At 37.1% G+C, this 13961-nt stretch overlaps 1 protein-coding gene across 1 annotated transcript in view; it reads left to right on the top strand.

The window, feature by feature from the left end:
- The window catches only part of drd2a (dopamine receptor D2a), a 53205-nt gene that overhangs the window by 16165 nt on the left and 23079 nt on the right, over positions 1–13961 (top strand). Inside the window, exon 2 of the mRNA XM_008425671.3 lies at positions 10908–11218. Coding sequence (XP_008423893.1) covers positions 10940–11218 — 279 coding nt within the window. The 5' untranslated portion in view covers positions 10908–10939. The remainder of the gene's footprint in view (positions 1–10907; positions 11219–13961) is intronic.

The raw sequence follows: 13961 nt of genomic DNA, 5'->3' as shown, positions 1-13961 counted from the left end.
TGTTTAATGATGAGAGGTGGATACGCTCTGGCTGCTGCTCTGTGAGCCACATCTTTAATAATGTATAGCTGCTCTACAATTATTATTATGTAGGAGGAATGTCTCATGGTTGAACATCTCTTAGGTTGTAATATGAAATATTTGCAGGTCTCTGTGGATGGTAACTGAGAGAAAAGAAACAAAAGGACATTTTCAAAATGGCGGTGCTTGCTTTGCATATAAATTTAAAGGGTTTGAAGCAATTCCATTAAAATAGACAATAGTGAGGATCCAGCCGTAACAATTTCTTTACCCTTATTCCAGTCTTTTAGCTACATTATGCCAAGCATCTTTTCACTCTCACACAATGTTCTTCCTTGGGCTTCTTTGCAGTTTGTTAAATAATAAGCAATAGAATGAATTCTACATTTTGCGGAGTGAGTCTGTAGTCGTTTAAGGAGGCAAACCTATACGGGCGGTTGATCCATTTTCATCCCATTGTGTCCAAATGGCACAGATTCAAAAGCAATGCAGAATTTGGCTGCAAGATGGTTTTTGAACAGCTGTGCATCTTTTCAGGATTTGCAGACTCCAAACTGACTATATGTCTGATTCACCTCATCAATCTGCTGATTCAGGGTCCGTGGTCCTGTGTTGCTGCAGGTGATACTTTTGGCTCAATTTACTCCTGAAATGATATTAATACAGTCCTCTTCCATGGACACTTGTGTATAAAATCCAGCACATGGGCACGCACACTACTTCTGCAAACATTGGAAGAACAGGTTGCTCTCAGGAGCTCAGTAAATACCAATGGGCAACTGGAATTGGATGCAACTTGTTCAATGTCCACAGCTAAAATTGTATTGCTGCCAAATATACCACAATCAATTGTTAGTTGGGGATCTGTGCTTCCATTCCAGTTCATTATTAAACCCAGTATGAGAGGTAACTTTAAGCATACACATTGTGATTCCAGTTGGATCTTTGGTAACTTTTTATGTTATTGTTTGACATTTATCATAAGTTAGTAATATAAATAAATACATTTAAAAATATTAATTATTATAGTCATAAATGTGAAAAAATGTAACCCTGGATCATAAGAAGCAATTTTTCAGCATGTGCTTCCTTGGTCAAGATAATGAATCTTATTTAATAAGTCTAGCTATGTTTCCAACAAAATGCAACAAAGAAAGAAAAAACAGTAAGAAAATGTAAATTAGGAGTGTTTTCATTAAGTGGATTGGAGTAAAAGTCCAAAAGTAACCACTGTGTCATAGAACAACGTTTGGAGTAACAATATTTAAACCCTGTAAAAGGTTTTAATCGATTTATTATTTACGGTAATTGAAAGAAGATTATTTTCACTCATGAACAAACCCTTTTGCATACTTAATGCAGGGAGAAAATATTTGCGTTGCTGACCACTGCCAGGAAGGAAGTGTATGTATGTATATGGACTGTAGATAAGAATTTATGGGAAATGACAGAAAATGGTACCATACATTGATACCTAATGAAGTTTGTATAGCAAACAGAAGTAATAAAAGGAACTGAGTGAATTCTAACTGGATGAAAGTCCAAAAAGTTTGCCTAATCAATTTAGGTAAACTTAGCACTGTTCAGTGCTAAGGAAGGAGAGCAATAACCCAATAAGCCAACAAATGACTGGAGGGCTGGAGAAGCATGAGGGTGTGGAGGAAATACTGGATTTGTACTGGTAGAGAACAGCACAGGTGAGGCAGGGAGACAATTAGACATGGCACAGGTGGGCTGAATGAGGCTGATTAGAGCAGAGGGATTTGGCAGAAATATGCTTGGGGAAGAAATGTGAATCATTATAGAGAAAATACATCCAAGTTTATAACAAAACCAATAGTGGAAAGGTGAGGGACTTTACACTTTTACAATGCAAATCTAAAAAGTTCAAAGTGTGCATTTCTATAGGCCTATTTTAAAGTCCCAATATCTTATAGTTAAAGATACTAAACACCTTATAAGTCAGACAGTAATAACTTACATAACTGGTGCAACAGTTTCGTATAATTCCATCAACAATGCGCCACTGGGTTTCATCATAGCTTTCACATTTAGTTTGATAAAATAAATGTAAAAAATTATTTACTGGTTGCTAGGTTTGCAAGGCGAAGAAGGAAAATACCTCCAGGCTATTTCAGTTTTTATCAGGGAAGTTACAGTTGTACCCTGGTCACTCTTAGTTTATGTGTATTTTCCTACCAAAAACCATATTTACTATTTTAGTTATTTTTGCTCTCCAAATACCCAGCAGCTCCTGAGATGAGGGGAGAAAAAACACACAATACTGAGGACTGTAATACCCATAATGGGTGTCTTCTGCTGCCTGCTGTGCCCTCAAATGGGCAGGATAAAAAAAAATACATTCAAGTGTCAAACAAGAGAAGCAAAAAGGTGGTAATTGCTGCTGCACCTCAAAGGATTAAATATCATAAAAGCTGGCAAAAATAATGGTCCTTGACAAGGTTAGCTGATTTTGAAACCTCCATTTTCTTTGTTTGAGAATCACGTCATTGTTGTTGAAAGGAAACGAGAAAAAAAAGAAAAGAAAGATGTTGTGCAAGCAGGAAATGAAAATAATTACAGAGAAACTGGTATCGATTAGACACACGTTGAAGCCTTTGCTGACATGAGATGGGAGAACTTCTGTTTGTTAGAACTCTGACAATATTGCTTTAATTTGTAGGCTGCATTAATAACAGTAATAACGTTTTTTTTTTTAACTTTAACATTTGTGTGACTTAAATATAACATAAACATTAGTAATGTCTGAATCAATGTTGAACCAGGAGGAAAGGTATAATTCAACATGTAATACCTTTCATTACTTTTGTTTATAGTAAGTATTCTGTTTCAGAATTAAATGTACTTTGATTTTATGTATTCATTTTTAGACCTATTTGACTGCTGATCTGCCAAGTTGACTTGTTTCCTAATTAAGAATAAATTGCAAATACAATTTGATTTAGTTCAATTTAATTTGTATCCTTAGGGATGCCGATAATTACGGCACTGGCAATCAAACTTCTTTTTTTTTCTAGCCTTGGATAATTCCCCCCCCCCCAATAAAATGAATGTGCAGATATTTGTTAGTGCCATATATATCACTCTTGCTTTAAGGCTTGCCTTTACTATGAGTGTCAATAAATGTGAAGTGAACCACATTAATAAAAAGATTACTGCAGACAAAGTCCAGGTGGCAGCCTGGTGTTATTAAGCTGCAGAATGTAATCTGGTTCTTTTCACACAGCTTGATTCACAGTGCTGCTCAATGCCATTTCAATTACACAGTGGTCAACAGTAAATCTGAATTGCATAAACGTCTTCATAGAAAATATGTTTGCATTGATTAAAAGTATTTAATAAACAATTGTGCCATTTTACTTAGTGCTTGAGCTGTGCGGCTTGGAAACTTTGGCTGCCAAGTTGAAGGTGTAAGCTCTCCAGCTTTTCGCTGTCTGTCCGTTAGAGAAATACAGCACAACGTTCAGAAGGTTTACAGAGACGGCAGGTAAATCTGAAATCTGTCACCAAGTGCTTAGTTGTTTGCACAGCATTCCCAAGTCCTTTAATTCATTCAGTAAATGCAGAGAAATTGTAATGCTTGTCCGAATGTTTGACGTCCGGCTGAAATCCAGAGCCCAATACTCTGGATTTCAGAGGTCACTTGGAGGGTCACTGTGGCTGACTTGGAGCATTATGTGCTAGTCTGAAAATCAAAGCTTTAGATTGCTTGTAACCACAGTCCATGCGGTGAGGTGGCGTTTTAAGGAAGATGTATAACCCTATATTATCTTGAGTACAGCATTCATAGACAGAAAAAGAAATGCATTTGAGTGGGAAAAAGTGACTGTGGAAGACAAAATAGATGTAGAAAAGAGAAGAAAATGATCTTCCTTCTATGTTCAGTTCAAGGAATTTTAGTTATGATGTTTAATCCGAGTAAAAAGCCTCTTAATCTCACCAGTAAAAACAAAGCCAAGACTACTAGCATTTAAAAAAAGAACATTGAAAGATCAGTCTTTGTGTTCAACACGTATGTTAGAAACTGTGTGCGCAAAAAAAGGCTTTTCCCGTTTAGATGACTTACCCTGACCTTTGATTTGTCCCTCAGATTGGTCTGGCCCTGATACAAGTCTTCAAAGACAATAAATAAGGAGCAATAAAGTCACAGTAAAAGAAAATAATCGTCTGTCTGTTTTAAGGCACAAAATGACATGATTTTTAACGGGTTCAGAAATGATTTACATCCGTCTTCAACCAGACAAAACAGATTTTGCCATGTTATAGTTTTATTATATAAAGAAGAAAATGGGGCATAACATTAGGACCACCTGCTTGACTCTACGCTCATTGTTTTGCGTCTCAAAATCTGTCAGAACCATTTTTTGCTGAAAGAGGTCATGGGAATCAGGGAATATTATTCTTAGAGAAATGGCGCACCAGGAAAGCTACAGCGCTCAGGGTAGTGGTATGTGTAACATCCACATGAATGACAGCGCTCTAGGTTTCTCAGTAGAATATTTCCTAACAAAATCAATGCACAGCCTCTCCCCACTAGCCTTTTATCCTTCCTATTCTTTTCTTTCCTATTCTTTCAGCAAGTCAGGCACATTTGGTAGACTATCATTGTCATCTGAGAGAAAGCGCGAGTCATGTCACATCTCTACTCTGAGCAGTTTTAGTGGACAGTGATCAGCATTAGCATCCTAACTGGTCTGCAGCAGTTTGATCAATGTTAGATCGCCTCCTGGTAAAATATAAACTGTATTGTAAGTGTTGATAAATCTAACATAGACTTCCAAAAATAAATATTCCAAAAAAAGTAACACATTCTGTAGCTTTCTTCTGCAACCGACTGTTAAAATACTTGCAGAATCAATCCACTGTTAACAAGGGCGTAAATCCCATCTCATTATTGGGGGCGGGGGGAAATATAAACAGGAACATTTCTTAAGACCAATTTTGGGGGGTCGGCAAAGTTACAGTGAAAAGTAACGGGATCAAGCTGCAGGACCAAAAATGACTAGTAATGCACACCAAACGTGTTTTTCTAAGTAAGCAACCTATTGAGAAAAAAAACCCTAAAATTCAAATGTTGCTTAGATACAAGTTTTGTTCAGTCTGACTGATCTAATCTCTGCTACAACTTTACAAAAATTTGAGGACCTAACAATTAATTCTTATTTTTTTCTGAGATAAATGGCAGATTTAGTTTGTTTTTTGTTTCTTTTGCCTTTTCATATTGATATTATTTAAATGTAAATGTTTCTTCAATTATTTTTTTTTTTTTGGGGGGGAGGGGCAATTCTAGACTTTTCCAATATTGGGGGGGGGGTCCAGGCACCCACCTCCCACGGGACTTGCGCCTATGACTGTTAAGATCTGCAGTGAATGGCAATCTTGCCTATTTTTCTGCTTCATCAACTATTACCTTATTAATACCACCAAAAAAGTAGTGGAGCAGTGAAGAAATATTCAGTGTTCTTCGCTTCGCTCATCAGTGGTAGTAGTGATATTCCTTATAAGAAGTACTTAAAATCCTAGAAATTATGGAGAGTGTTCTCTTTTCTTTGCTGCACTCTGCAAAGATTCAAGACATTAGAAAGAAGCCAATGCAGTTTGTTCAGAAAAGCACTACCTACCAGGTCAGCAGTGAGAGATATTTCAAATATTGCAACGAAGGAAGTAGATTGAGCAAACAAATAAGATTAGACAGTGCAGAGCATCTGCAGGGCACACACACACAGGCAGCTGCCTCAGAGCATTGCTTACATGTCCTAACGGGAACATGCTTTTCCCCTACTCCAATTCCCTTTCCTTCTTCTACTGCCCCTCACTTAATCCTTCTTCGTCCTCCTGAGGCTTTTTTAACCTTCCACAGCAGCTCCTGCATGGAGCTAAATAATTAGTTCTCAAAGAGAGTTGGTTGAATAAATGAACTTTTAACTCTAACATAGTTTTCCTTAATTCATCAGTTATATTCAAGGCCAAACACATCATAATAGCCTCTCAAAAATGTGAGTAATCTCATCGGCTCTGTGACATTAAAGTCTGTTGTGGATTAGATGTACCAGACACTATTAGGAACTGTCTGTCCTTTGCATTGCTGTGAGCAATAGGGATTTTTAAGGACCTTAAAAATAAAAACAAAGGGTGCTTGTATTATGGCTGCAAAGGTCACACAAGAATACATAAAGGTCTGGCCTTTACAAGTCAATGGTTCACAGCAATGCAGCTCAGGTCAGTTACCAATCTCCCTACAACTCACAAGAGAATTCAGAGAAGTGAAATGAATAAAATATGTTTAGCAATGACACCGTAAACACACAGAGATGAGTTTTTGTTTTGTTTTTAGTGCAAGTCTCTGGGAATTGAGGTTGTAACCCCACTTGTGGTGATTTAAGGATATTACAACCTCAACAAAAGCAGTATTGATGAGAAACCATGTCCTCTTCTGACTCATCTGTTCGCACTTACCCAGGGGTGAAAGTAGGGGGTACGGTAGGGTACTGCGTACCCCTAAAAGATTTAGGGGGGGTACGCAGTACATGCAACATATTGATGTTGATGAGATTTTCTCCAAAATGATAATCTTTTTCAACCTTTATAGCTCCACTGTTGAAAATGAGGCTCTAACATTCACAAATGACATTGTAATAAAATCCAGTCCAACATCTGGTTTGAGGTGAATCCTCTGGAACCTGTTGGAGGAAAAATATCCCAACTTCAGAAGATGAGCTTTTAACCTAACAGAGCTCTGTGGTTCTTCCTATTAGTCTCAGAGTCAGGGTGAGGAGATGCCATGTTAGGAAAAGAATTGGAAGCCGCAGGATCTTCAGAACAAACAGGTCATGATGCTGGGCTACTGATTATCCCTCTTTCTAGACACAGGATCAATATAACCAGTTTAAAAGCTAAAATGAATGGTTATATGCCAGACATGGAAAACTGGGACGCAATCCACGCCAAGATGTTCAGAATTTAGGTCTCATGGCATCTCAAGATGTTAACATTGCAGCCAGTGGGCTGAAGGAAATACAGCTTTATTTTGTAGCAATTCAAGAGCTACCCAGCTTTTATCGCTTCGCAAAAGAATTAATCAGCACAGAAACTCCAAAGCACACAAAGAAACAAAATATATACATACATAAAATTTTTATTATTCTTTTTTTGTCATAGTACCCCCAAGAATTTAAAACTAATTTCATCCCTGCACTTACCCTAATGTAAATAGTACATTACAGCAAATTGCTTCATGCATTTCAGATGCAAGCAGTTTGAAATGCTCTTCATTGTTGTGGGATAGCTTATGCTTTGTTTATTGTATTTTGCAACAACTTTGTACATAATTGTTGAAGTAAGTATGTCTAATTTTTGGTGTTGTCCCAAAGACTAGAGCTTTAGCGTTAACATGTGGTAGCCACCGTGATATAAGTTTCTCTGCTAGCAAGTTTTTTGCTGCTGTGAAACTCTACAGCAATAGTGTTGGGCCAGTTAAGAGAAATGCATAGTAGGTATCATTATAGTTTTTTCTGTTGAACATTGGTTCTGAATTAGCAGATGACAATGCGGTAAAATCCATCACTGCATTTTGCTTCTTTCATTATTCTAACAGCCACTATAACGTTGATGCTATCTTAAAATCTGTTTTATATTCCCCAAAATATATATATATTTTTAATTGGGGTATTATGTATTTGTCAGTCATATTTAGCTATTCATTTTATAGCAAAATTAATATAATTACTATGTTACCTTCAGGTGTTATGAAATGTTGTACATATCAAAAACAGCTTAAACAAAGTTCAACTTTGCATCATAGCCTTATCAGACACTTTTAAATTGGCCTCTGTCTCTTTAAGAACCTCCTATACTGCCCAATACTTCCTCTTTAGCGAGTCACCACAACTTTGCTTCTCCATTGATATTAGGCTCCCATTCCCAAATGGCGGCCACGGGAGATTTGAATATTCCTCAACCAGCGGCTTAAGAGTATTGAAACCAATGCAGATAGATGTGAAGAGAGATACAATAGTCAAAAAGATTTATGCTGGGAGATTGCTAATCACATCATAATTCATAAAGTCAAGAAAAGATTTCTGAAAAGACATTTTCCTAAATATTTGACGTTGTATTTATGACTTGGACTAAAAAGAATCTATAAGAAAATCTAAAAAAAAAAAAAAGTTTTGCTGTAAATGATTATTTTTGTAATTTATAAATGATTTTCCACAATCATTTCACGTTTAAAAATAACACTTAAAATACATTAACATGCCAAATGTGATATCCATGTCATTGCTGAGAGTGTGTAAGCTTTTCACTGGAATGTGTGTTTGAACAAAAGTTATCCCTAAAACTAGAGTGCATAAAAGGTTGTGCTGAAGTAGGAGTAAAAGAATAGTTATACAAGAACTAAGTAGCTTTTTCTTTGATAAAACCTCTACTGGGAAAACCTTGATGCTTATTTGCAGTCATTTTCCAAATGGCAATAAATAAAACATTTGATGCATGAAAGAAAAAACAATTCACTCAAACATGAAGGAAATCAGAAAGAAACATGGCCATTTTAAATTCTTTTTAAGTAAAACTTAATGTAACAAAAGGGCTTTGTTTTTTCCACCTGTTCTTTTAAAGCAAACCCAGATCAAATATGCTCAACGTTTAGAAGACATTTCTAATTAGAATGATCATGAATTATGTAAAAACACACATTGTGAAAACAGAATTTTAATTTACTAAGCCAAATAGATTCTCCTATTTGCTATCTTTACAGGGAAAATGAATACAACTATCTATAACAGTTATGTATTGCCATAATGAAACTGCAGGAACACTTTCACAAGTAATACAATTTTTTTTTTTAGCTATGAAATAATTTAAATTTGCTAAGCTAAAATGGCTTGGCTCTAGTTGAGGATGGAAAATCATTTGGATTCTGCCTCGGTGTCAGACTGCAAAACCTGTTTTTCCAATCAAAGTGCCGATAAAGGGTGAAGAACAGATTTAGCTGAAAGAGCGGAGCATGTCATAAAGCACACGTCTTCACAGACACAAGGGAAGTTTATGACTCTTTATTTTCATTCAAGTTTATTACAAAACAATGTCATACAGCTTTGATAGGCTTGCGGTGAAAGGAGTGTCCTATGCTTCATGTATCACATTTTTATCAAGCAGCATTGTCACTTTGATCCAGAAAAAAAACAAGCAAAGCACACATCAAGGTAAACTGACTGTTTCTATAGCCCATAACCATCTGGTATGTGTCACATCCCAGACAGAGCACAAGCAGTAAAGCAGTTTTGTTTACATCAAAAGTTCAGAAAATCTGTCCCAGGGAAAAATAAGATAAGAAAACAGAAGTGATTGTCATGAGGTTATTCTTGGGGGCTCTGAGATTGTGCATGCAAAGGCTGGGTTTTGATACACAACCTAGGCACCAAGGCATATTTTACAATATTGTAGTATTGAATGTTTAAGATTGCTTTTGTTTTAAGTAAGAGCTAAATTTAATTTGGTGTTAGTTATGGACGGAATCTTATTGTCACACATCGACTTTAGCTATATCATCCATTTTCCACGGTTCTTAAAATATTGCAGTTAATTCAGCAGCTGTGTTTAATTAACCCATTAATTGATATTTTCATGTGTTAGTTTCAAAGTAACCGTGACTTTGTGTTGCTTGTTGCTTAGAGCCGGCAGAGGAAAACCGAAGGCCACCTCTTGATTGTTGTTGCTATATTTAATGTGTGGGATGCACTGATGACTGGCTGTTTAGTTTACACACGGACCATTAAGGCAAAACATCCTGCAGACATGCACTGATGTGATATGAGCAGTCAGTCAATATAAACTGATCGGCCTCGGCGTTAACACTACCAACAGGGAAAATGACAAGTATTGACAATGTCATTGAAATGTTCCGCTCTGCCGGTAAACTTCGTGTCTTCAGGCTCTCCAGCAGGCTAGTGTGGCTTTTATTTGTCTGCAAACGTGCTTTAAAATGATCAAGCCTCAATCGCTCGTAGCAGGCATCTGATTCATTCAGGGGGGGAAAATATCAAGAGGGCAGCAGAAAACCTGCATGAATAGTAGAGGCAGAACAAAAGCGAGCTCAACCTGCATGGGAGTTGTGTTTATGAAAACAGCTGTGCTGTTAGGTGCATTTAAATAGCTGCAGACGTCCAAGAGGTGACGTGATTTGTCATGGGTTTAACACATTCTGTGTGTCCAGTTGTGTAATGCTGTATGTAACTTTTATTTAAAAAAAAAAACTATCACTATGTTATAATATGCAACAGATAATCTGTGAAAAAAAAAATCGAGCTCCTTTGCCTTCTCCCTATGACTCTGCTGCCATCTACAGAAATACAGAAAAAAAAAACCCCATCAGAGCCAGAGGGATGGTCTTAGTGCTGTCAATCGTCACACTACTTTCAATATTTTTTTACTTTCATGATGTACAGCTGACCACCAGAAAGTAGTGCATATAAGGAAATATTTTAGTGGTGGTTGTTTGTTTCACATGCTGTGTAAATATACACATGAAAATATGAGTGTAGTCCAACTATTAATATTCCTTTATGTCACATTTTTCTGTGAAGAATGCAAACTTTTACTCAAAGCCACATCTATAATCTCTTAATCTTCTGCTTCGTTGTCACTTTAACTTTATCGAACCTGTCATGGTGTTGATTCCAATCTCCATCACAATTCGAAATCAAGTCCAATCCCATTACCGGGCTCAGCAGGGTTTAAAAGATCAATCGAGAAGCTGCTTTTGTTCCGCAATTACTAAAGGATTAAAGATTATCAGGGGACTATCTTCCTGTTTGCAAACAATTCACTGAATTCAACATTGAAATACTGTCTCACCTGTCTTGCAGGGCCACTCCCTGGCCTCCATCACTCACAGCTAATGGATGTCTTTGGCCAGTATGCCTACAATGACAGTTTCAACGATAACGGAACATGGCACTTCAACGAAACAGAGCAAGAACAGAGGCATCCTTACAACTACTATGCCATGCTTCTCACGCTGCTCATCTTTGTCATTGTCTTTGGCAACGTTCTGGTGTGCATGGCTGTGTCGAGGGAAAAGGCTCTGCAGACCACTACCAACTACCTGATCGTCAGCCTGGCTGTTGCTGATCTTCTGGTGGCCACCCTGGTTATGCCCTGGGTTGTCTACCTGGAGGTAGGATGATAGAAATGCACAAACACAAACATACACACAGCCACAGAAAGAAAAAAAAGAAACACATTTCACCCATATTTCTTTGTAATGAGACATAAAACTTGACATTTCTTAGCCCAGAGACATGCTCTCTGTTCATTTTATACTCTCTCTCTGTGTATTACATCAGTAAAATAAAAAACAACAACAAAAGATTAAAAAGAGTAATGGTTAGAAAACTAAGGCATCTGCAGAAGAGCAATATCCCTGCAACAACTGTGTTTATTTCCAGGGTTATAAGTGACTGGAACGTTTGGACAGCACTGAAATGGCGAAGAACCAAACGCAACACTTAATTTAAAAGACAAAATTCACAACTGGAGGGTAAAACATGTCAGAGCAGATAATGCTTTTAGATTAAACGTGGTTCTGGTGAAACACTGGCGGAAAAAGGCTTCGATACAGCGAGCTGCGGCTGTATCGTCGGGTCGCAGGGACAAGGTAAAACAAGAGTGAAGGTTAACGTGTTCACATCAGTCTTGTAAACAGGAGCCATGCAGTGGTCAGAGGCCTGTGATTTAGCAGATATGTGACAACAGCAAAATGTCAGACCAACCATTTTTATTAGAGGTCATTGGGTTTTGAATAAATCTTCCTGGATGCCTTTAATCCAGTGTAGCTCAATTGAGATCTTTTTTTTTTTTACTTCCTAAAAGCCCACAAAAACATGTTTGCTCTAGCGTAAAATTGTCTAATCAGTGATCAGTGGGAGGTTACGTTGTTTGGAAACCTCTGTGTGTTTTGTACTCCGTTGTTTTTCTAAGTAAATCCAAACGCAGCTGTGTGAAAATGTGAAGCTTAAATTCTCATAATACAATAATACAAATTTCTATGTATCAAAAATGTTGGAGCCCCTCTAAATTAACGTGAAAAACCCAGTCAAGTTTGTTTTCACTTTCTAGAAAGTGAGGAAAATAATTATTCGAGAAAATATGCTTGCATTTTTCCTGGTACTGTATAAATGAAAAAAATTATTATAACTTAACCATAAATCTTCTTATAACCCCATACTTAGACAATTTTGTGTCATCTTTGCAATCCATCAAAATGTTGACATTATATTCCACACTCCTCTGGTTTTGATTTCCATTTTTATTATTTGAGATCTGTCTTTGCTCACCAGCCTACAGTGACTTTGGAAAACAACAATTTTTAACTTGACTGTACTATTAGACCATAAGACCATGTATAACCAGGCAGTTTTTAGTGCGTTTTTTTCTTTTTTGGTTGCTTGTTTTTTTTTTATTTATTATATTAGTTTATTCATCTCTGTTCTTTATTGCGGTAAGATTTCACCTAATTAGTTAATTCCTTGTCTTTTAAAATTTCGTTCTGTCTATGAGTTTATATTTCTTGTGTTAGTGTTAGACATGTTTCCCTTTGTGTCTATTTTAGCTCCCTCCATCTTACCTGTGTTTATTATTATTAGTCTATCTCTCTCTCTCTCTCTCTCTCTCTCTCTCTCTCTCTCTCTCTCTCTCTATTTCCCTGCTAAATACTCTCCCACAGCTGTTCGACATCCCCTGATTAGACTCACTTGGTTCCCATTTTCCTGAAGCCATTTCTGTGTCTGCGTTTGTTGACAGCTGGTTTCTTTAACATACATGTGACCTGGTTCTGTCCTCTTCGTCCCTGAGTATTTCGTCTGCACTCTGCTCCAGGTGCAACCTTTGAACTTATAACAGACTTTGGGATTAGAGAAATCGGACGAGATTATTTTATTTATTTATTTATTTTTTGACGAAATACATTATGAGCCTGATTAAAAAACAACTTGACAAAAAATTGGCAAACTTATTATTTTAGTTTTGCTATTTTTTCCCAAGCTATACCACTCCTGTAGTAGGAGCAGTGACCTTTCCAGCAGATACGATTTACTTAAACCGCACAGTTTTGTAAACCACCATAGAAAAGACACAGAACTGATGTCCAAGATAAAACAAAGGTCTCCAGGAAATTAAGCTATGGGGGGGGGGGATATTTTGAGTCACATAGTTGGGATTTTACTGTGGCATAGACAACATTAGGAACACACACCTATCAGACTCTTTTTCTTTTGTTCTCCATGATCCATTAGAACAGCTCTTAACTACCTTTTAGTGATTGCAGTGAGCCGTAATACAGGGCAGAGTGTTCACACTGTGTTTTTATCAAAATTATTTACTTCTTTCTCTGTTGTTGTGGGCAGCTAGCTTCTCACAGAGGGGGGCACATCAAAGCATGCCATAAAAGTTTTAGCTGATTTGCTGCCAGACGCATTTCAAAGCACCAAATGACACCATAACACTTTCTCAATAGAAAATTGTACTTGATGGCATACCAAAGACTCAAAGGAGAGTCTTTGAAGGTGTAAAGTGGTTTAATTGCACATAGGTGTTTGTTTAAGGATGGCACTTTGTGTGTGCTGAAAGCAATCACTTTGAAATATTTATCAAATACAAGGAACAGCAAGCTTTTGGCTATAGGTTTGACAAGCATAATTCCTACATAGGCGGCATCAAATTTCAGGAATGCTCGATACATCCTCCAGGTTTCTGTCCTTTTTGTGCCAATTTTGTTTCTCTGCTGGCAGGATCATAAAAACCTTGTTATGCCAGTTTAATGAAACTTGAAGAGCTGGAGTATGTGTAGGGGGAGATAAGGGAGTGCTCATTAAAAATTAAATATCTGCAACCCAAAACATGGCAGTTCTCATAGTGGGTCA

This window comes from Poecilia reticulata, chromosome 13 (genome assembly GCF_904066995.2).
Source record: "Poecilia reticulata chromosome 13, P_reticulata-male-v2, whole genome shotgun sequence".
NCBI classification, from domain to species: Eukaryota; Metazoa; Chordata; class Actinopteri; order Cyprinodontiformes; family Poeciliidae; genus Poecilia; species Poecilia reticulata.
This window is presented reverse-complemented; position numbering and strand designations above follow the sequence as displayed.